Source organism: Narcine bancroftii, chromosome 3, assembly GCF_036971445.1.
Source record: "Narcine bancroftii isolate sNarBan1 chromosome 3, sNarBan1.hap1, whole genome shotgun sequence".
NCBI classification, from domain to species: domain Eukaryota; kingdom Metazoa; phylum Chordata; class Chondrichthyes; order Torpediniformes; family Narcinidae; genus Narcine; species Narcine bancroftii.
The window spans coordinates 279,214,315-279,237,865 of record NC_091471.1 but is presented as its reverse complement, the minus strand read 5'-3'; the positions used below and the strand labels follow the sequence as shown (position 1 = coordinate 279,237,865).

At 43.1% G+C, this 23,551-nt stretch overlaps 2 protein-coding genes across 13 annotated transcripts; one reads left to right on the top strand and one right to left on the bottom strand.

The window, feature by feature from the left end:
- Positions 1–829: 829 nt before the first annotated feature.
- On the bottom strand, positions 830–10,260 carry mrm2 (mitochondrial rRNA methyltransferase 2). Of its 5 annotated transcripts, none has more exons than XM_069928312.1 (3): positions 9,295–10,260; positions 8,179–8,467; positions 830–1,843 (listed from the first exon to the last, which is right to left on the bottom strand). In XM_069928312.1, the coding sequence occupies exons 2-3, from the start codon at positions 8,450–8,452 to the stop codon at positions 1,407–1,409; spliced, it is 711 nt and encodes a 236-aa protein (XP_069784413.1). In that variant the 5' UTR covers positions 8,453–8,467; positions 9,295–10,260; the 3' UTR covers positions 830–1,406. The 5 variants fall into 5 exon arrangements, with proteins under 5 accessions (XP_069784413.1, XP_069784412.1, XP_069784411.1 ...); XM_069928311.1 differs by having other exon boundaries at positions 9,553–10,260; XM_069928310.1 differs by having other exon boundaries at positions 9,193–10,259.
- Positions 9,174–22,770, top strand: nudt1 (nudix (nucleoside diphosphate linked moiety X)-type motif 1). 8 transcript variants are annotated; one of them, XM_069928318.1, is made up of 4 exons: positions 9,174–9,351; positions 13,494–13,700; positions 15,966–16,111; positions 21,486–22,770. In XM_069928318.1, the coding sequence occupies exons 2-4, from the start codon at positions 13,549–13,551 to the stop codon at positions 21,674–21,676; spliced, it is 489 nt and encodes a 162-aa protein (XP_069784419.1). In that variant the 5' UTR covers positions 9,174–9,351; positions 13,494–13,548; the 3' UTR covers positions 21,677–22,770. The 8 variants fall into 8 exon arrangements, with proteins under 8 accessions (XP_069784419.1, XP_069784417.1, XP_069784414.1 ...); XM_069928316.1 differs by having other exon boundaries at positions 9,174–9,400; XM_069928313.1 differs by having other exon boundaries at positions 9,174–9,639.
- The last annotated feature ends 781 nt before the right edge of the window (positions 22,771–23,551 follow it).

Below are 23,551 nucleotides of genomic sequence, written 5' to 3'. Positions count from 1 at the left end.
ATTAAAAGAGTGATTTTTGTGACATATGAAAAGTGAAATCTTTTCTGGGGGAGGCGGGGTGGGGGGAAATAGCGGTCACTGCAAAATCAGTTGACGCTTGCGAGTGGATTCGCAAATCCAAATGGAGAGGGGAGATGTGGTTGTCCGACAAGGGATAAAGGACAACTCAGGAGGTGAAGGGCTGATTGGGGATAAATAAGATAGAAATAGGAGAATAAGGAAAATGTTGGATGTTGTAGGAATGTTGTCTTATAAAGAGTTGAAAATAAGAAAACAGAAATGGAAAAGGAGGAAAGGTAATGATGGAAAAACGGAAAGAGAAGATAAACAAAATATAAAAGGGCTACGCTGAACTATATGTCTTTAAATATTAATGGAATACATAACCAAATTAAAAGGAAGAAACTACTAAATTTAAATGAATAAATGTATTCCATTAGAAAAAATAACATATAGGTTAAAAAATAATATTGAAATATTCGAACAAGTATAGGAGCCTTACATTAAATACAATAGCGAAAACCTACCGGGGACAAACATTACCTAAGTTGATGGAAGGAGAAGGAAAGAAAAGAATGGACTCAGTAGAATTTCTGGTGTAATTTTGTTGAATGACAACATTGTCTGACTGGCTTAATGCAACCTAGATTGTATACCTAAAATGGATGAGGGGGGGGGGGGTGGGGGGGTGGTTTGGGAGGAAAGGGGGGGGGGGAGAAAAAGTCACTGTATATGTGTGAAAAAGAAATAGTGTATATCATGGCTAATGTGATTTATGGTGTGAAAAATAAAAAAATTAAAAAAAAACTCAATTAGGGACTCACTTAAGAACTCTTATTATCGAATATTTATTTTCTGTATTGCACAGCTTGTTAACATTTCTTTCTTCGTTTACATTTCTCTCTTTTGTATACGTCTCTTTTTTTGAGTATAGTTATTTGCACTACCAATCAGCCCACAAAAAGAATCTCAGGGTTGTATGTGATGTCATGCATGTACTCTGACAACAACTTTGATATCCAACCTTCCATTCACTCTTTCTTCAGACTTATTTTTCTGTTTGAAGTAGGAGTCTGACCTCAAAAGATTATTTTCTGTTTGAAATATGGGATCCAATCTTACTCTGTTTAAATTGGTTGAAATGTTACAACTGTATAATAGAGATGCCACTTCAAAAGCACTTTATTGGGTTGTCCTAAGGTCAGGAAAGGTGTTATCTTTCTTTTCAGGAACCTGGATTTTGTTTGGTGTGTTGACTAAACAACTTTTATTCTCAATGAACAAAATATCACCACCTCAGATCGGAGTCCTATCAATTGTGGTCGATGCTGACTGTTTGCCTGCAGAGATGCAGGGAAATTCTGAGTGATAAATCCTACAAATTTTCTTTTCTAATAAACAAAATGTCAATTAGAAGCACAAATTCTTCTGAATCTTTTTGCTAAAAAGTAGATTTCTGATGACTCCTTTCGGCTTGCAGATGGTTTTAAAATCTTCACCTCTCCAAACAATTTGGTAAGTCGCTTTTGGAGGTGACACGTGTTTGCTCCATCCCAGAATTTACAAAGCAAGGTGCCATTTGGACTCAGTACCCTTTCAGCCAGGCCCAGGATGCAGAGGAAGAGTTCCACAAACTGCTGCTGGTCCAGCTCACGAATGCCACTTGCATTCGGTGCCACATCGCTCAAGATAACCCGAGCCTCTCCTCTTGGCAGGGACTCCTGTATTCTGGCTTGTACTTTAGGCTCCAGAAGGTCACAATGAGACAGAAACACAGCACCGTCCAGCAAGGGGATGTGAGAAAGATCAACTCCCAACACTGAACCCACTGGAGCCTTCAGATCTGCAAAGAGGAGAAAAGAAATGTACATTACTAACATGCCAGAATAAGTCAAAAGCATTGTGTTTTGAGATTAGATTTTTGTCCCCACTCTTGACCTACGGCATCTATATTCCAAAAGTATATATTTTTAAATTCTTACATCTAATGGCTGTTAAATACAGTAAAATCCCCATTATCCAGAATTCAAATAGCTGGCAGACTACAACAACCAAGAAAAACTCAGAAAATAAATAGGTGAAAAAGATAAAAGTTTAAAATTGCATCCCCCACCCCCTCCGCAGCAGTCAGTTTGTCAATTCACGCAACACACAATCTCAAGCGTCCAGCAAATTCACTCATCCAGCATCTACCAATCCTCAGAGGTGCCGGATACAAGGGGTTTTACTGTATATAGGATGTGCTGCAAGCATGAAATATTGACAAACTCCTGAACGTACTGATATAGTAACAGGAACTCCCAGATCGTCTGGGCACTTTAGAGAAACTGCAAGAGTCTTTTGTCCTCGTGTTTAAATAATAATGCCCGGATAAATGTTACAAAAAAATTTCTTGACCTGCATCTAAATTAAGAGTAGATTTTGCAGCAAGATGTTAACACAGTGCCAGACCAGTTACAGGTAGATACGATTGTAAAGAGATTCTGGGACATTGGCCATAATCAAAATACTGAGTATAGGAGTTGAGAAGTTCTGGGAGATATGACCGTAAAGAGAGCTTCTGGCACATTGGCTTTCATAAAATCAAGTATTGAGTATAGCATAAATACAGAAATGCTGAAGGAATTCAGCAGGTCTCTCGGCATCCATAGGATGTAAAGATATACAATGGACATTTTGAGCCTGAACTCTTCTTCAAGGTCTGAATGAGAAACAGGCAACCACCTGAATTAAAAGGCTGGGGAAGGAACTTATTGTGGGGGAGGAGTACGGACCAACAGACAAAAGGTGCGAGTTGGACACAGGAGAAAGGGAAGGTGAGAATTGACTGGAGAGGTGAGTTTGGGGCTCTTGTGAAAGCAGAACGAGGAGAAAGGAGACAGAGGGAAAAGAAAAAGAGAGGCAGCGAGAGGAAAGTGTCATCAGGAAAGATGGGGGGTGAAAGTGGGTGGAAACTGAAACCAAAGCAGTCAATATTAATGACATCTGGGTGGAGGGTACCTTAACAGATGTTCTTCTTCCAATTTGTGGGTGGTATCAGTCAGTCAGTGCATGACACCATGGTCAGACAAGTCAGCAAGGGAATGGGATGAAGATTTGAAATGGGTTGCCACTGAGAGATCCCTGCTATTGCAGCGGTCAGAGCCGAAATGATCAACAAAATGATCTCCCAGTCTGTATCCAGTACTATGAGCTCCCATTTTACTAAAATGGTATTATCTCTGTAAGGGATAGTATAGACAGGAAGAACTGAATGGTCAGTTAACATTTAACATTTCACACAAGCACCATCACAACAGAAGTCACAGCCCAGCGACAATTCAATACATTGGAAGAACTGAGAGAAGGCTTAGTCAGTCTGTTCCAGATCCGATACATTTATAAAGACATTGTGAATTTGCGAGGGGGAACCATTCTGACGGCAGGAGAGGAAACAGCTTTTTGAAGCAGCTGTTGTGACCAGTCATTCTGTGGAATTCAGAACAAAGGATGTTCTGGGAATGACTGGGCTTTTTCGGTGGATTGACCTGTACTAGGAGGGTCTTTTTGGGAAGCAAAGTGGTTCATTTTGATTGTGACTAACAGTGAAGGTCACTTGGAGAGACCGGTGCCAGGGTCTTGGAAGCTTTGTGGAAGCCGCTCAGTTCAAAAGGACCAGGAGTGTTATAACCACAGCTCGTGTGGATGGACCAGGAGTGTGTGGACATTTTTTTAAAAGCAATGCAAGAAGAATTCATGAGTCTGTAGCAGCCACAACTCCTGTCTTCACATCAGTTCAACATTAAATCTGGGCATCAAATTTCAAAGGCCAACAATGAATTTAAAAGACTGAACTTTGAAGTAACTTTCTAGATTTTGGCCGGGACTATAATGGTTTGGGTATAATACTCACTCACACAAGTACACCTGTGCATCATTGGGGATAGATTTAGTGAAAAGGATAGTTGAAAGGTTAAGACTATAGTTTAAGAGTAAGAAATAAAATTAGTTTTTTTAAAATTAAACACGGACTGGTTCATTGTCTATTGTTGCTCGTTACGCGCAGTTCGTTACACCAGTCTCTCTGATGTAGAGGAGATCACAACGGAAGCATCGCGTGCAGTAGATGATCCCTGCAGACTCACGTGAAGTGTTGCTTCACTTGAAAGGACTCTTTCTCCACAGGGAGAGGTCCCTGTGGATGGTGGAGAGGAGAGGAGCAGGGAAGATGTGTCTGGTGGTGGGATTACATAGTAGGTGGTGGCTGGTGGGGAATCCTATCCTTGTTGCATGTGGGGGCCAGGGCAGATGTACAGCCAATGGAGGGCTGAGATGTTGGTGATAGAGGGGAAGTCACATTGTTTGATGGTGGATAATCTGTTATGATCTGACATGGATAACATCATCCTGGCAGCATATGCGCCGGAGACGGAGGAATTGAGAGAAAGGAATGGAATCCTTGCGGGGACAGGGTGTGAAGAAGTGTTGTTGAGGAAGCTGTGGGAGTTGGTGGGTTTGTAGAAGATGTCTGTCGACAGTTCATCTCCCAAGATGGAGACAGATTGAGGAAAGGGAGAGTGTTGCTGGAGATGGACAATGGATGGAGGGTATCAGGGTGGGGGGGGGGGGGGGGGGGAAGGTGGTGGATCAGAAGGCGATGTGTAGGAAGGATCCAAGGGAGGGAGGGGAGGGTAGGGGAAGTTAGAGGGGCGAGGATGAGAAGGAGCAGAGAGATCGCAATGGAGGCTATCCTGTGGGCTGCCTTGCAAACCCTTGCATTTACTCAAGGTTACTCAGAGTTCACCCTGAGTAAATGCAAGTGTAAATGTCAGCAGGCTTTTTCCACCGAGGTTAGGTTAAACATAAGCAAGAGGACATAAATTACTTGTGAAAAGGTAAAAGATAAAAAGGGAGTAGAGTGTGTAGGATGCCAGTTGAATTGGTGAATGCAGGCTCAATTTTGACATTTAGGAAAAATTTGGACAGGTACATGGATGAGAAGGGATGGGGAGATATGGTCCAGGTGCAGCTCAATGGGACTCAACAGAATAATAATTTAGCACAGACTCGAAGGACCAAAGGGCCTTGTTTCTGCACTGGAGTGTTCGATGGTTCATGCAGCACCAAGATTTTCCTCTCTAAAGGGGTACAAAAGGATTTTTAAAAATTTTTAAATTTAGACATACAGCATGGTGACAGGCTCTTTCAGCCCACAAACCCGTGTTGCCCAATTATACCCAACTGACCCGTAACCTCCATACATTTTCAACAGTGTGAGGAAACCGGAGCGAACAGAGGAAACCCATTCAGACACGGGGAGAATGTACAAACTCCTGTAACATCATTGCACTAACATGATGCGAACCGTGCCGATGCTGATCATATCACTGAACTCTGGAAAATAAAGAGACCCAAGACAGAGAGGACCACATCTCCCTGTATCTATCAATAGTGCTGAAATGGAGATTTAAATTTTTAAAATGTAATTAAATTTTTTTTAGATATACAGCACAGTAACATGCCATTTTGACCCACAAATCTGCGCCACCCAATAAACCTATACCCCTGGTCTGTTTCGAATGGTGGTAGGAAACCCATACAGGCAAGGGAGAACATACAGACTCCTTACAGACAGCGCGGAATTTGTCCCGACCGCTGGCGTTGTAAAGACATTACACTAACCACTACTCCAACCAGGCCACCCCTTCAAATTCATACAAGTACATTTCACCCACACCCTGTCCTGTTACAACCAAGAAATTGCACGAAGAAAGACTCTACTTTCTCAGAACTTTGCATGCTCCTGAGGTCTCTTGCCAACTTTCACAGATGGACCATAGAAAGTATCTTGCCCAGATCTATCTCTGCTTTGTACATAAACTACTCTACTCTCAACAGCAAGAAACTGTAGACTTGTAAATGGAACTCAGGCTATCATGTAAACCAACTTCTCCTCCATCAATACCTTCAAGATTCTTTATTCCAGATTCTTTTATTGTTGTGTAGTAAAACAGATGCAATATTATTTGAAATAGCATATAGTCAGTCGGAAGACAGACCAAGATTCGCAGAAATTACCCAACGCACCTTAGTCAGAGAAATAGAAGCAAAAGAGAGTCCCTTCAGAGTCACTGTGCCCATGGATTCGCCTCAGCGCTCCCAGAGCCGCACAGATTTCAGTCCAAGCCATCAACAACCCAAGCTCCAGATCCAAACATCTGACACGATGATGAAGCCTTCAGCGTCCGAGGCCCTTCGAGATCCCATCCTATCCTCAGCACCCTCTTACATCCGATTGCGATACCTGGTACCCCTTCAGTCAGTCTCCAGCCGTCCACAGCCTGGTGCGATTCCTTTGACCGCATGTCACCAGCAGCCTGAGTGGGTTCCTTGCCTGGAGTTGCCAACGGACCGCAGCCTGTGTGCTCTTCAGCCACAGAGCCCCTCACTGGTTTGATGCCTTGGTCACCGTCCCAAGGGTCATCTCCTTTGCTCTTTCTAAAACAGGGGTTTTCTCCCCATTTTCTGGTGCCCTGCACCAGTCCTCTGCTTCCTCGGAGTCTGCAACCCCTCAAGGCCACAGCTAGAAGAGGTGCCGCCATCTTGGGCCCAGAACCAGTGATCACAGGAATTTAATATAAAACACAGTTGGCTCCTTTAACAGGCCATTTAAAGTTTCTACAGAACCGTGGGTAGTTGGACTCGATGGTAGAACTCTATGGAAGAGTACTGTGTCTCCGCTCCCCTTTCTCGTGACAGTACTGTCGTTGTCTTCTCAGGAAAGCTGCCAACATATTAAAACAGTTAGGAAAAAAAACAGTCAACAGGTTGAGGGGCATCAGTGGGAGAAAAAAAGTCGACATTTCAATGAAGTCTTAATGAAAGGTTCTGACCCGAAACGTCAATTTCTTTCTCCCATTAATGCTGCTCGATCTTTGATTTCTTCCTGGAGATTGTTTTTTCACCAAGTTTCCTCATTACCACGAGGCTGTGTATGAACAGACAAAAAGGCATTTCTTTGGATCATGGCACATGCGCGCGCACACACACACACTCACACACACACACACAAAATAATCACACATATATACATAAAGATAGAATTTAAAAATACATAAATATTTTAGAATGATTTACTTCACGACAGGATTCTGTTCCTCAATCTCACAGCCTGTGGGAAGGAGGTATTTGCCAGTCCAGATTCCAACATCTCTTGTGCCTGCAACATATTTAAGGGCCTATCCCGCCAGGTCATACCCTTTTCTCCCTCCTGTCAGGCAAAAGTTAAAACACGATTGGCCAGATTCAAGGAGTTTCTTTCCTGTTGTTATCAGACTGGCAGCACGGATGGCACAGCGGTTAGTGCAACGCCTTGACAGCAACAGCGATCGGGATCGGGGCTCAAATCTACGTTTGCATGGGTTTTCCCAGGGGGGCTCTGGTTTCCTCTCACCGTTTGAAATGTACTGGGGGTTAATTGGGTGGTATGGACTTGTGGGGCAAAATGGCCTGTTACCTCGCTGGATGCCTAATTTTAAAATTAAAAAATGTAAAATATGATAGCTGATGCCCTTGAACTCTTTGTTTTTAAACTATATTTTTCTCTATTCCCTGCATTATTTGACTATTGTAACACTCTTTCTTTCTTCTTTATTACCTTAATTATTTGTTATTTCACTATCTGCTGTAGGAGTTGACTTACCTGGATAACATGCAAGCTTTTGACTGTATCTCTGTACACGTGTCAATAAACAAATGAAAAAAAACCTGGACTAGTGATCTGAAGACATTTCAAATCCTGTCACAGCAGCTGGAGCATTTTCTTTAGTTCATTTAATTAGCTACCAACAGTAAGCAAATGGGAAACTGGAACTCAGCGTGGCCAAGCAGGGCCAATGGAGAGAAAGTTAATTAACTTTTAGATTTGGGACTTTTTCTTGAGACTTCAATAAAATAAACAGTGCACTGGTGACTCTTTCAGTATCTTCTTGTTTTAAGACCCTTCTGGTTGACAAAGGTTCTGTTACCTGGGCTGACTTGTATGTAGCCAATGGATATGTAATAGTCTCCCAACTGCTCCCCTAAAGTGAGCCTCATCAGTCATGCTGTTCAATTAGAAACGGGAAATAAATGCCTGGCCTCAGGTAATGACACCCAGATTCTGTGAACGTACAAAGGATTTAATTCCATGTTACTCACCAGAACCAGTGGCATTGACCCTGTCGACTGCAACCTGACTCCAGGCACCAGGTGCTGCACCACAATCAAGCACGCTGATTCCAGGCCGCAGGATTCCGTGCTTCTCGTCAATCTCTAGCAGTTTAAATGCACTCCGGCAGCGATAATTTTGTTGCCGGGCAGATTTCACGAAAGGATCCTGCTGCTGTCTTGTCAACCACCTCTGCTCAGCAGGGGTTTTTCTCAACAGTTCTGTTGCCATGTGAAATAGGCGCCACTGGACCCGAGACATCATATCATCCTCTAAATACTGGGGAGAATCAATGAACAATACCGTGAGGACCAATCATCCCTCCCTCTTTCTATTAATCTCCCACTTGCAGCAGGTCAGGTGAAGTCAAGAAAACACATTTACAAACCAGCCATGAAGTCATACAACACAGAATGGTCCCTTCAGCCCAACTCATCCATACCATTCTGGGCTAGTCCATTTGTTCTTCCTGTCCACATATCTGTTGAAGTTGTACCTGCATTTGTAATTCTTCCTGGCAGCCAATTCCAAATATGAGACAACCCTCTGAGTGAAAAAAAAACTGCCCTCTTAAATTTATCCCCCCTCAGTAAGGACATGTGATCAGGAAGCAGCGAAGATATTGAAAGTATTACTCAGCTATAAGGAACCGAGGTTTGCACAACTGTTTGTCGAAGCTGGAATGCAAGAGATCAGCAAAAATTGGGGATCTAAGAATAGCCGCTTTCAGGTGGCCAGAATACCAATGTTCTACCCGAATGCAGCTGCCGGGAGGCCACCAGAAAGCACAAAACCCAGCCCTGAGGAGTACCCTCCTCGGGGAGGTATAATCTCCGCATCCAAGCGGTCCCCTGAGGCACCTGAAAAGGGGCACAACCGGAGCCCCCCCCTCCCCGCCCGCCCCTCCCCGCCCGCCCCCGCCCCCCCTCGCCCGCCCCCGCCCCCCCTCGCCCGCCCCCGCCCCCCCTCGCCCGCCCCCGCCCCCCCTCGCCCGCCGGCCCTACCCTGTCGTCCTGTGCTGGCCTCCCCAGCCCCGACAGCGGGCGGGACGACGGCCACAGTCGACAGGAGCCGGCGTTCGCCCCGAGGCGCCTCTCCGGTCTTACGTGGCCGAGACCTCCTTGCACATGAGCAACGCGTCCTCCTGCCCGCCGCACACCAAGGTTCAGGCTGCTCACCCCCAGCCCACGAACGCCCGGGACCCGCCAGCGCGTAAGGCCGGGGGGGGAAGGGGGTGCAGGGAGCAGACAACAGATCCCTTGCTTTGAGGGGAGCGCCAGGCCTCGGTGACTCAGCAGGACACTCGCTCACTGCTGCCTGCCCCTCATTCAAGTTGCCTGGGGTCCGTGCTATGGAACACTCGCCTGATCACCGAGGTCCGCCACGTCGTGGGCCCGCCGCAGCGCCGGCCTCCTGTCGCCACCTAGTGGAGGAACGCCTCCACGACATCGGTATTTCGGTGCCCAAAATGTTACCTTGGCGGGGTGGTTTTGGAGGCAAGTTGGGGGTGGGGAGGGTTCTATATATCATCAAATAGGGTCATTTACAGCGGGAATACAAGAAGGGCTGGGCAGTCAGGTTAAATTGGGAAAGAAACAAAGCTTGCAGATGCTGAAACCCTGAGTGAACGGTGAGAAGCTGTGCCAAGGCAATGTTTCAGGTCAGAACCCTTGATCGAGATCTTGGACAAGATCGGTCCGGGCTATATTGTCAATCAAAGGGGAGGGCCGGAAAGAGGAAATGGATTATTGGAAGAGGTAGACCACCAGGAGGGGTGTAGGTTAGAGAGAAGGACAGGACTAGGTGAATATAACCTTGAAACCAAAGTGGGGGAGTGGAGGCCAAAAATGAGAAAACGTGATGTTCCTGCTTGTGAGGTTTCCATGTGTTTCTACAGCACATTGCACAGAGTGTAACGTGCCGCGTTCCTCCGGCCCGTTTTAGAATCAGAATTTATTGTTGTGACCAAGTCACGAAATTGGCAGCCCGGGGAAGAAGCCGCCCTTAAGCCGCCGAGCCTTGGTCTTTCGGCTCCTGCGCCGTTTCCCCGCCGGGAGCTGACCTAGCATCTTGTTTCGCTCCATGATGTGCTCTCCTCAATTACTGTGAAGGGAGGGGGGGGGGGAAATGAGGGGGCATTGAAGAGGGGGAGGGGGGAGAAGGGAGGGGGCATTGAAAAGGGGTGGGGGAGGAGAAGGGAGAGCATTGAAGAGGGGGAGGAGAAGGGAGGGGGCATTGAAGAGGGGAGGGGGCATTAAAGAGGGGGAGGGAGGGAGCATTGAAGAGGGGGAGGGAGGGAGCATTGAAGAGAGAGAGAGGGAGGGAGCATTGAAGAGAGAGGGAGGGAGCATTGAAGAGAGAGAGAGGGAGGGAGCATTGAAGAGAGGGAGGGGGAAGGAGAAGGGAGGGGGAAGGAGAAGGGAGGGGGGTGAGGGATGATCGGCGCTCCGGCCCCAGGTTCCGTCCTCCTCTGCGGGAACGTGTCCCCCCACGCGAGAGCATCCGCCTCTGTCGCGTCCGGCCGGAAACCTTTTGGTCCCACCGCCGGGCGCTTTGGTTCCGGCCGGAAGTCGCGTTGGCCTCCCCGGGGCGGAGACCGCTAGTGGCGGGAAAGCGAGCTGTCAGTCAACCGTCTCGCTGTGGGGTGGTGGGGTGGGTTCCATTGACCCAGTCCGTGGGCTCGGGGGCAGCGTGAGAGCGGAAGGAGTAAGTTCCAACCCCAAACACTTTCCCTCCCAGGGAGCCTGTCTCATCACTGCTTTCTTCTTTCACTTGAAGGAATCCCCTACTTTATCTGATGGTTTCCTGTCTTCTCCGGATTCTGCAGCCTCTAATTCTGGGTTCATATTGCAATCCACTTGTAATGCAAAATTACCTAAAATAACAGCCCTCTGGAAGTAACCACTGCAAAGAGTTTTTTTTTATTGCTGGACAAACTCAGCAGATCAAACATTGTCCTTTATTTTGCAAATACAGGGCTCAGGCCCAAAACGTTGGTTATGCATCTTTGCTAATATAAAGCACTCTGTCTGACCTGCTGAGCTTCTCCAGCGTTTGTGGCTTTACTTCAACCGTGGTGTCCGCAGACTTTCGTGGTCAACCGTAAAGAGTGCGCCGGGGGTTGGGGTGGGGGGGGGGGGGGGGTGTTCCTCTTTTAGAATGGTTGGCGTGGTAGTTAGCGCAGCGCCAGCGATTGGGACCGGACCCGGTTTCGAATCCCACGCTGTCTGCAAGGAGTTTGTACGTTCTCCCCGTGTCTGCGTGGGTTTTCTCTTGGGGGTGGGGGGGCTCTGGTTTCCTCCCACCCTTCAAAAACATACTGGGGAGTAGGTTAATGGGGTGTAAAGTGGGCAGCACAGACTCATAGGGGCAAATTGGTCTGTTATATCTAAGGAAATTACCGGGCTGTTGTTTGAATTTGCATCTAAAAGGTGTCTCCAGACTTCTTCACTTCCAGCCCTGGTCTCTGAAATGGATTGCATTCTTCTCAAACCAATTAATTGTTGTAATCCTTGCAGAGATTGCAATGCAATAGTGCTTACCCATACAAAGTACTTTGCTGTCTTTTAATCATTTTAGAATGTCCGATATTCCTGGAAGATGCAATAGCACAGATGTTTATGTACCCCTTGTGCTCCTGTTTTCAGGTGATGAGGGGGGAACTTTCTGTTACATAGTTGCCCATAAAGTTTGGAACTGACTTTTGCATTTGCTGACTGGATTTGCTACCTGAACAATTGCGTCCTCCTTTAGTCTTTTATGGTTTTTAGACTGCAGGCATGTAATGCCACAATCAAGGAATTTTGCCACTACACGGGCAGTCTAAAAAGGAACGCGCAGGAATTTGGAGTCCATTCCTGCACCACGATTTATCCTTCAGGACCCCTACAACATTTTGGAGGAAGCCTGCAGTGTAAATCGTACCAGAAAAATTCGTTGACAGTCATCCACTCTACTGCACGTCCAACCACTGGGACTATTGCACTAAGGTCTCTTCTTTGGCTTGGCTTCGCGGACGAAGATTTATGGAGAGGGTAAAAGTCCACGTCAGCTGCAGGCTCGTTTGTGGCTGACAAGTCCGATGCGGGACAGGCAGACACGGTTGCAGCGGTTGCAGGGGAAAATTGGTTGGTTGGGGTTGGGTGTTGGGTTTTTCCTCCTTTGCCTTTTGTCAGTGAGGTGGGCTCTGCGCTCTTCTTCAAAGGAGGTTGCTGCCCGCCAAACTGTGAGGCACCAAGATGCACGGTTTGAGGCGATATCAGCCCACTGGCGGTGGTCAATGTGGCAGGCACCAAGAGATTTCTTTAGGCAGTCCTTGTACCTTTTCTTTGGTGCACCTCTGTCACGGTGGCCAGTGGAGAGCTCGCCATATAACACGATCTTGGGAAGGCGATGGTCCTCCATTCTGGAGACGTGACCCACCCAGCGCAGCTGGATCTTCAGCAGCGTGGACTCGATGCTGTCGACCTCTGCCATCTCGAGTACTTCGACGTTAGGGATGAAAGCGCTCCAATGGATGTTGAGGATGGAGCGGAGACAACGCTGGTGGAAGCGTTCTAGGAACCGTATGTGATGCCGGTAGAGGACCTATGATTCGGAGCCGAACAGGAGTGTGGGTATGACAACGGCTCTGTATACGCTTATCTTTGTGAGGTTTTTCAGTTGGTTGTTTTTCCAGACTCTTTTGTGTAGTCTTCCAAAGGCGCTATTTGCCTTGGCGAGTCTGTTGTCTATCTCATTGTCGATCCTTGCATCTGATGAAATGGTGCAGCCGAGATAGGTAAACTGGTTGACCGTTTTGAGTTTTGTGTGCCCGATGGAGATGTGGGGGGGCTGGTAGTCATGGTGGGGAGCGGGCAGTTTTCTTCAGGCTGACTTCCAGGCCAAACACTTTGGCAGTTTCCGCAAAGCAGGACGTCAAGCGCTGAAGAGCTGGCTCTGAATGGGCAACTAAAGCGGCATCTTCTGCAAAGAGTAGTTCACGGACAAGTTTCTCTTGTGTCTTGGTGTGAGCTTGCAGGCGCCTCAGGTACTTGCAGTCTAAAAAGACGCCCAGTGTGAACGACCTCTCAGGCAGTAATTATGTTAATTTTTTCTGTGATTTTTCCCAACATTCCAGTCGAAAAACCGTATTTGAGATGCATTCTCCAAATTCTGAGACCTCCTCTTTCCCTACCCCAAATCCCTCTCTCTTGCTTTTTTAAAACCAGCTTATGATCACTCTTTTAAAGCTTTGTTGCCACCTTGAAGTTTTACTGCATTAGATTGCAATGGATTTGGAACTTGGACATTCATTGTTTTACAGCTGTTTCCTCTTGACTGAAGGCTACCAGCTGTTGAGAAGCCAGTGACGCAGAGAAATGGTCACTTCAAAGTTGTTTACCCTCGTGATGGTGGTGAAACAGCAACAAATTCTTCTGGGGATGAAGAAACGGGGATTTGGGGCTGGTCGGTGGAATGGATTTGGAGGAAAAGTGCAGCCTGGAGAAACCATAGAGGAAGGAGCAAAGAGGTAAAGTGTTTGAAGCTTTTGCATAAATTATTTTCCTTCCCATCCCAAGGAACTTGTGCTCAAATAGCCCATTACATCTCCAAGAATAAACAGGAAATGGGATTGCAAAGCAAATCCTCACTTGTATCAACTAGAATCTGAACATTCTAACTAATTCTCCACTCTAATTATTCTTATTTAGAATGAATAAAGGGAGTTGGGAAAGAAGTTAAAAGGCAGGATCTCGAGGGTAGTGAGGGTAAGAACAGGAAGATGGGAGATAAAAGCATGGCGGTGGAGTTGGTGCAGGGGTTCAGGTTTGTTACTCATTGGGATCCCTTGCTGGGGAAGGTATGACCTGTACAATAGGGGCAGGTCACACCTGAACTCAAGAGGGACTAATATCCTTGCGGGCAGATTTGCTAAACCTGTAGAAGGTTTAAATTAGTTGGCAGGGGGATGGGAACTAGAATGTTAGGTCAGATAATGAAAAAGATGGTGGAAAGGTAGATGATTTGAACGACATGCACTGGATGGTCCATAAATGCAGTTAAAATGTGTGTGCTTTAATTTCCCAAAATATTAAGATTAAGGCCAATGAACTTAGGGCATGGATTGACTGGCTGCATGATGTTCTAGGATTTGAAATGTTTCAAAAAGGATAGGGTGGCTGTAAAGGGGTGGGGTGGAGAAGAGGTGCATTGCTTATCAGTGATAGTATCACAGGTGCAGAAAGAGATGCAGTGGAGGGACTGTCACAGTCAGTGTGGTTGGAAGAACTTGTATCTCAAAATTAAAAGTCAGAAAGAGGAAGGGAGTGATCACTCTATTGGGAGTATTCTGTTTTGCCCCATAGGATTCTGGGACACTGAGGAGCAGATAAGTGGACAGATTTTGGAAAGCTGCTAAAATAACAGGGTTGTTGCCAATGGGTGACTTCCCAAATATTGACATGCAAAAGATTCAGTTAGGGCAGAATCTGTCAGGTATATCTGAGAAGGATTCCTGACACAGTATATGGACAGGCTGACGAGAGGAGAGGCCATATTGGATGTAGTACCGGGTGATGAATCTGGTTAGGTGACAGACCTCTCAGAGGTCTCAGAGATGGTGTCCACAACTCCGAGTTTCAGCAAACCTATGGATAAGGATAGGAGTAGAAGACATGGCAAAGTGTTGTGGATAGTATAGAAGGTTGTCAAAGGTTGCTTCGGCCATATAGACAAGATGCAGAGAAGTGACAGAAGGAGTTCAATTCAGAAAAGTGTGAAATTCAACCAGGTTACTGTTCTTGTTTCTTACATTTCCTTTCTTATGTTTTCATTTTTTTTCCATTTGGGGTTAGTTTAGTGGGGGGGGGGGAGTTTAGATTTGTATCATCATGTCATAGATTGGATAGTAATATTTGATTGTTATATTTTGTACTCTGGTATTATTGTATGGAAAACTTTTAAATAAAATTTTCAAAAAAAAGTGAAATTGTACATTCCAGAAGATTGAGCTTGAAAGTGGAGTACATGGTATTGCAGGAGTCGGTAGTGTGAAGGAAGAGGGAGATCTCGGGGTCAAAGTTCATAGATCCTCTAAAGTTACCACATGTTTGTAGGCTGGCCTTCATTGATGGGAGAATTGAGTTGTGAGGTAACGGTGCAGCTGGTTACACCACACAAGAGTGTTGCGCTAGTGTCTGGTTGTCTCATTATGTTAAGAAATATGTGGAGAGGGTGCAGAGGGGATTTATCAGGATGTTGCCTGGATTGGAGAACATTTCTTACGAAGAAAGGTTGACTGAGCGAGATCTTTTCTTTTTGAGGCAACTTGATAGGTGTATAAGATCATGTGAGGCATAGATATGGACTGCCAACCCAACACCTTTTTCCCAGGGTAGAGGACATCTGTTTAAGGTGAGTGGAGTGAGTAGGGAAGATGCCAGACATGGATGTCAGAAAAATAGGTTATTGACTGTGAGGAAAGTAGGAGTTCAATTAATTGTGGAGTAGGTTTACGTGGGTTGGTATAACATTGTGGGCTGAAAGGCCTGTACTGTTCTCTCTTTAATTTTCCATATCTCTTTCTCCAGGTGACTGTTTCATTACTCAGATCATTAAAGTCCAAATTACTCTCTGGTCTTTTCCCCAATGTTCTGAAAGGTATCCTCTGGTTTGCAAACTGCATGGCTGCTGCAAATGTTCAGTTATTTACACAGTCTATTATATTGCCCCTCCATTGTATGGTGGCATTCCCAAAAACATCTCAATTTGTCTCTAAAGCTACTTCCTTTCTCAGGGAATTATTTGAAGAAAGCAGTTTGACTGTTCAGAGCTTGGAAAAAATTGGACAGATCACCTTTGAATTTGTCGGTGAGACAGAAGTGATGGATGTGCACATTTTCCGTACGGACAGCCACCAAGGGGAGCCAGTGGAATCGGAAGGTAATGGCTGCATTTCAAGAATAATTCATTGATCGTGAATTGCTTCAGGATACAGTGAAATTATGCTCAAATGCCTACATATTAAAATTTAAAGAAAGCTGAAAAGATTTTTTTTTAAACTTTATTTAAAGGTTTTATCACAGGAATAAAAGAAAAAATTACATTTAAAGAAAAGATATAAAGTAAAATAATATAATTACAATACAACATTAATAACCTAACTTAATTCAACCTAACCCCCCCCACATATACAAGCACTAAAAAAATCTATATATAAAAAAAAACACCCTTCTCCTCCCCAAAATAAAGAGTGAAGAATTAGTAAAATTAATAATATTATGTATTAAAAAAACACACAAAAAGAAAAATATGACAAATAAAAAAAAAGATTTATCAAATCTAAAATATCACATCTAGGAGCATACTTAAATCAAACTTAATTGCATATACTTAACAAATGGAGTCCACTTCAACTTATAAAAAGACATCTTATCTTGAATTGAAAAAGATATCCTTTCCATAATTAAATAAGACTTCATCTCTAAATACCACCTATCCAAAGTTAGTATATTTCTATCTTTCCAACTAGACGCTATACATTTCTTGGCTACTGCTAAAGCTAAATAGATAAAAGAAATCTGATAATCATTTAATCCTGAATCAATTAATGATTGCATATTCCCTAATAAAAATATATCGGGATCTAATACAACACAAATATTATATAATCTATTAAATATAGATTGAATACCTTTCCAAAACTGTTGCAATCGGTCAAAGGACCAGACAGTATGTAAAAAAAGTACCAACTGTCTGGTCACAATGAAAACAACAATCTGACTTACTAAGACCAAATTTTTTAAATTTTTCTGGTGTTAAATATAATTGATGTATAAAATTATAATTAATCATCGCTAATCTAGCATTAATCAATTTCCGAATACTGTTTTGACAAATTTCATCCAAGCTTCTTCAGCTATTGTAGAACCTAAATCTTTTTCCCATTTCAACTTATCTTTATCCCAATCTTTCTTACTTTCATTTTCTTGTAAAATACAATACAAATCAGATATATACCCCTTTTCTGGTATTGAAAGTACATATTTCTCAAAGCTAGTTTCGGGCAATAAAGTCATTTGCCAACCACATATCTGTTTTACATATGATCTTAACTGATAGTACACAAATACAGAATTTCCACTAATACCAAATTTCCTTTGTAATTCCTCAAAAGAACAAAAATGTCCTTCAAAAAAACAATCAGATAAGTTTTTTATTCCTTTCCTTTCCCATTGTTTCAAAGTTATATTGGAGACCGTAAAAGTAACAAGTTGATTATTATATAATGGCAATCGCCCAGACCATTTATTTTTAAGCCCCATTTTATCAAGATTCAATAAATGTTTCAATATTGGTACATCATAAGTTCGTAACAAATTTTTATTCCATCGAAACAAAAATTCATGTGGAGATTTTTCTAAAATAACTGCCAGTTCTATCTTTGCCCAACTGGGCGGATCCTCCATATTCATTAATGCACTAAGAAATTTAAATTGAGCTGCCTCATAATAATATTGAAAATTGGGTAATCTCAAACCTCCAAATTGAAAGTCCCACATCAATTTTTTCATTGCTACCCTCGGAAATTTTCCCTTCCATAAAAATTCTCTAACTGCTTTATATAAATCCTTAAAAAAACTTTTTTTAAAAAAATAAGGAATTGATTGAAATAAATATTGCATCCGAGGAAAAATATTCATTTTTATAGTATTAATCCTCCCCAATAAACCTAAAGGTAAGTCCTTCCACCTAATCAAGTCTAGTTTAATCTTTTTTATTAAGGGAAGGTAATTAATTGAATATAAATCTTGATATTCTGTATTGACATTAATTCCCAAATATTTAATTTGTTTTGTCCACTTCAATTTTGTAATATTTTTATAAATCAAATAATCATCTTTACAAATTGACAAAATTTCACTTTTAGCCCAATTTACCTTATAGCCAGATAATTGACCATAATTTTCTAAAGATTCTTGAATTGCTGATAAAGAAATATCAGGATCCACCAGGTATAATAAAACATCAACTGCAAATAAATTAATCTTGTATTCTTCATTCAAAACTCTCATACCCTTAACATTTTCATTTTGACGTATTAACTGTGCCAAAGGTTCAAATAAAGCAGGTGACAATGGACATCCTTGTCTAGTAGACCTTGTTAAATCAAAAGATTCTGAAATCTGTCCATTAGTAGCAACTCTAGCCTTCGGACTATTATATAAAGCCTTTATCAATCCATAAACGAAGAACCAAAACAAAATTTCTCAAGTACTTTAAATAAAAACTTCCATTCCACTCTATCAAAAGCCTTTTCTGCATCTAATGAAACCACTATTGGATAATTCATTTGAGATTTAAATTTATTTATCAAAGTGATTAGTCGCAAAATATTATCAGACGCATATCTGTTTTTTATAAATCCTGTTTGATCTTTATGTATTATTTTAGGTAAATATTGAGCCAATCTATTAGCCATAACTTTAGCTACAATTTTATAATCTACATTTAACAACGATATTGGTCGATAAGAAGAAACCTGTAAAGGATCTTTATCTTTTTTTGGTATAACCGTAATTATTGCATTAGAACAAGAAAGCTGAAAAGATTCACAAGAATGTTACCAGGACTGTGACTTGCATTGTAAGGAGAGGCTGGAACTTTTCTCCCTGAGAAGTTTATGAGATCATGAGGGACATAAACCGATTAATAGTCATCTTGTTGCAAGGGTAAAAACTAGTGGGCATTGATTTAAAAGCCATGTTCTTCACTTAGAGGATTGTGGGCATATGGAACAAACTATTAGAGGATGTGGTGATGCTGGTACAACTAACATTTAAAAGACATTTAGACAGGTCCAAGCACTTCTCAACTTAGGACAGAGTTGCATTCTGACAACCCCATCGTAAGTCAAAAAATCGTAAGTAAAAAAGAATACTGCACCTACCATTTTTTAATAATTAAATTTTGAATACCTTTATTCCACACTGAAAACAACCCTTAATGTACACAGCTGAAAGCACAATGGGCATAAAGAATGTTTGAAGCATTGAACTAAAATTAATCGCTGGATGGTGGGGATGCTAAAGCAACGGGGTCATCTCTTTCACTCATTCGCGTGATCACTACTGAGATTGCGAGTGTGGTTGAGTCAGCATCGCGAGAGAGTATGCCGTACAATACTGCCATCGCCCAGCATCGCGAGAGAGTATGCCGTACAATACTGCCATCGCCCAGCATCGCGAGAGAGTATGCCGTACAATACTGCCATCGCCCAGCATTGCGAGAGAGTATGCCATACAATACTGCCATCGCCCAGCATCGCGAGAGAGTATGCCGTACAATACTGCCATCGCCCAGCATCGCGAGAGAGTATGCCGTACAATACTGCCATCGCCCAGCATCGCGAGAGAGTATGCCGTACAATACTGCCATCGCCCAGCATCGCGAGAGAGTAGCGTACCACATTTGCAGGTGCAGGAACAGATTGGAATTTGAAATTGAAAGTACGGATTTGAACCATTGTAACTTTGAAAAATTATAATTCGGACCATCATAAGTAGGGGAGCACCTGCACAGGGAAAGCAAAGGTTTGGATAAGAGTTTATTGCCATGTACATCAGTACAATGTGCAGATGCCCCAAAATTCTTACTTGCTGCAGTCACATCAGTACGTACAAATAATCAGCTACAATACCATGAATTAAATTATTGCCAAGACTAAAAATGATAATTAATATCTGGTAATTGGTAAATAAACATTCACCTTTGTAGTTAATGCAAGAAAAAAATGACCTTTCAATAGTACAGACTGGAGAAGTTTATGATTGGGGGTAGGGTCATAAGGAGAGGTTCAGGAACCTGATAGCTATTCAAAAAGAAAATCTATCTTCTTGAAGGGAGAAGTGAGAAGAGGTTGTGACCAGAGTGATGAGGTCACTTCTTTCACACCGCCAACCCTCCTAGGATGCGTGTAAACTTACCGGGCATAGTGCATTCAGGACCTTTTCCCATTGCACCATGTATTTCCATTAGTAAATCGGAAAACCGGGATTTTAAAGGGAGGGGTCTGCCTCTAGTGGTGACATCATGAGTGACGTATTACTTACTCTCTGGGCAGTGAAATCACAGCAGGAATAAAGCACGAGCGCTCATGTTTTAAAAAAAAAACCGTGGGGATAAAACGCACACAATTTAATAAGACATATGCACTCAATGTATAAAAGGCCATGGGAAAATCTATCACAGTGGGCTTCAGGTTGTTCAAATTTGGAGGACAAACCCACAGACCAGCTTGTTCTTATTCCCTAAACAATGGAGTATAACAGCTATTTACATAGCATTGCATTATATTAGGTATTAAAAGTAATATTGTGAAGATATAATGCACAGGTACAAGCTAACAGCCCCACTGGCCACGCTCTGATGGCCTTACCGACTGCACAATTATATTCCACAGTGCAGCCGCAACGTGAAACAAGAGCGCAGGTACCAACGATACCCGATAATTGGTAATTCGAGTAGGTCATTCACACCGCCAGAAGGCGATTAGTGAGTTAACTCGGCTGGCCTCTGACGCTTGCCCCCACCAAGTGTCAGAGCCTGGTTGAATTTAACTCGCCCTTCCTGGTTGGGACATTTCACACAATGTGATTACTGGGAACGAACCCGCTAAATTAGCTGGTTAACCCACACGAATTGGAGGTGTGAAAGAGGCTAGTGTCTCACACAAATGTCTTTGATGGATGGAAGGTCAAAGCCATTTGCCACTTTCTTCAGCCTTCTGTGTTCCTGAAACCCAGAATACCTGTAGAAGTTCAATCGAGTATTCGACAACATGCCACATCTCAGAGTATCTAAGCTGCAGTTTAGAGGGATCTGGGGCATACAAATGGGACAAGCTTGATTTGCATGGACAAATGGGCTGAAGGGCCTATTTCTGTACTGTAGAACTTAGTGACCCTATGATGTGGAAGTAAAACATAAAAATCTGCAGAAGTTAAAACACAATGCTGGAGAGTGGGTCAAACAGTGTCCTTTATTTAGCAAAGATAAAAATACATAACTGACATTTCAGGCTTGAGCCTTTCATCAAGAAAAATGTTGGCAAGCGTCCGAATAAAAAGGTAATGGGGGGGAGAGGGGTAGTGGGAGGAGCAAGGTCACAAAGGCAGGAGGTAATAGGTGAAGCAGCAAGCAAGGGGAGGAGGAATGGCTGGGTGAATGGAGAGGGAAGGGGAAAGAAGAGCAGGTCAGCAGAAACCCTCTAATGTAAATTGTTTGGCAAGTGACTTCCTCACCTTTTATTTCTCAGAGATGTGCCCACAGTGGTTTGACCTGGACAAGATCCCGTTCAATAAGATGTGGCCTGATGACATCCTGTGGTTCCCACTGATGCTTCAGAAAAAGAAGTTCAAGGGCTACTTCAAGTTTGAAGGATGCAGCCACATCCTCGACTACACACTTCAGGAAGTGGATAACCTGGCAGGCGGAAAGGAATTCTGATTCTGCTGCACGAAATGGAGGTTCTGCAGAGTTAATTTATGGCGAACCCTTGGTGAAATATAGTACGGCAAAATTGCTACTGGCAGGAGACTTGAATTCTAGCATTAGAAAATTCTCTCCTTTGAGGTTTAATGGATGATGTCATTTTACTAATTCCAAATCTGCTTGGAGTTCCTCAGAGTTTAATCTCTTTCATCTTCTAACATTACACTCCAATAATTTTGCCCAAAATATTCATCATTTCTTCTGGGCCCTAGTTAAAGAACAGGGGAATTGCCCCATTGGTTGTTTTGTCAGCAGATAGACAGTTCCTCATTTAATTCCCAAATCGCATTTTTTCCAAGCTTTTCACCACAGATGACATTTTAGTCCATTTTAGTTTTCAACCATAATTTATCCTAGGTTTGTGCACTGTTTTCAATGCTTCCATTTTTTAAAAAAATATGCAATTACACCATGTGAGGTGGTGCCTGGTATTCCTTAATCTAATAAAATCCCTAACCTTCAATCTTCTCCAATCAAAAAAAAAATGTGCATAGTTTGAAACTTTGGTGTAAAAGAAGCCCATTAATTGTCACCGTAGAAGACTTTTACCCATTATACATTGTTTACTAAATATGTGTTCTCTGTAATTTGCAAGGATCCTGGCCTTTTTTCTGCACTTAGTCTGTGCAGTGATATGCATCATTATATGGAGAAGTAGCAGGATTGTAACAAACTGAATTCAGATTTAATTGAACAATTCACAGTAAGACAAAACATTGAAAAGTAAACTGGTTTGTATGCAGTCCTCAGCCATTTTACTTGTCTGCTGCTCTCAAACTGCCCACTTGGTGGTGCAGTAGAGCACTTTATTTCAATCATCCATTCCAGAACCATTGGCAATGGATTGTGCAACACTTTTACAGTGCCAGCAAACCGGGTTTGAATCTGGAGTTTGTGCCTTTTCCCCGTGCATGGGTTTCCTCCAGGTGCTCCAGTTTCCTCCCACCCTTCAAATATGTACAGCGATTGTGGGTTAATTGTGTATTTGGGAAGCACGGGCTCGTGGGCCAGGCTGCATGTTTAAAATTAAAATTTTAAACATTCTGAAACTAGAGTCTTAGCATGAACTACAGAATGAGTTGAATGAGACTGAGCCGCTTAAAATCATCAAAAAATAGTGTGGTGCAGTAGCTGCTCTGATGTGACTTTTTTGCATTAAAACACCGATTCTATCATTCTCACAACTGCTTTACAGTGAGAAGCTGAAACAAGTGAATGACAGCTGAATTCTAATTTTCTGTATTCTGACTTGAAGCTAGACAATCTGAATTTGAAGAGGCTCCCTAAAAAAAATCAGACCATTCTTCAATGTATGAAATAAATCTGCTGTCCCCAGAGTAAATTGAAGGGTTAAACAGGAAAGTCTGCAGATGCTATGATTGCTGTTTAATACTCGAAAGTGCTGAAGAAACTCAGCAGGTCACACAGCATCCATAAAAAGGCAAAGATGTATAACCCGAGTTTTGGGCCTGAACTCCAAGGTATGAGCAAAAAGTAGGTGTCAGGCAGGAAGAGGGGGAGAAATAGTGGTATGAAGGGGCAGGGGAGGAGCACAGGCCAGTGAACAGGTCATAGGTGGATATGGATAGAGCAGAAATGAAAAAAATCTGAAAAATGGTGGGAAAGCTCTGGAGAGGGAAAAAGTGACAAGCTGGAGAAAAGGAGACAAAGGGTTGGTTTTTTTTACACAGCAATCCCACGATATTTTTGGAATGAAGACCCTCCAAAATGCTGGCATCGGTCGTTCACCCTGAAATGAACAAAGCCAGCATTTTACTGGGTCACTGCGCCTTTTTAAACAGCAAGTCAGCATTCTGCAAACCAAAGGGG

Bases quoted from the DNA above. Each gene is read 5' to 3' on its own strand.
- nudt1 (XM_069928318.1), top strand. From the start codon at position 13,549: ATGGTCACTTCAAAGTTGTTTACCCTCGTGATGGTGGTGAAACAGCAA. The intron at 13,701-15,965 runs GTAAAGTGTTTG...TTCCTTTCTCAG, and splicing joins ATAGAGGAAGGAGCAAAGAG to GGAATTATTTGAAGAAAGCA. The intron at 16,112-21,485 runs GTAATGGCTGCA...TTTATTTCTCAG, and splicing joins GGAGCCAGTGGAATCGGAAG to AGATGTGCCCACAGTGGTTT.
- mrm2 (XM_069928308.1), bottom strand. From the start codon at position 8,633: ATGGTATGGATGAGTTGGGCTGAAGGGACCATTCTGTGTTGTATGACT. The intron at 8,468-8,576 runs GTTTGTAAATGT...GATTCTCCCCAG, and splicing joins GTTGTATGACTTCATGGCTG to TATTTAGAGGATGATATGAT. The intron at 1,844-8,178 runs GTGAGTAACATG...TCCTCTTTGCAG, and splicing joins GGTCAATGCCACTGGTTCTG to ATCTGAAGGCTCCAGTGGGT.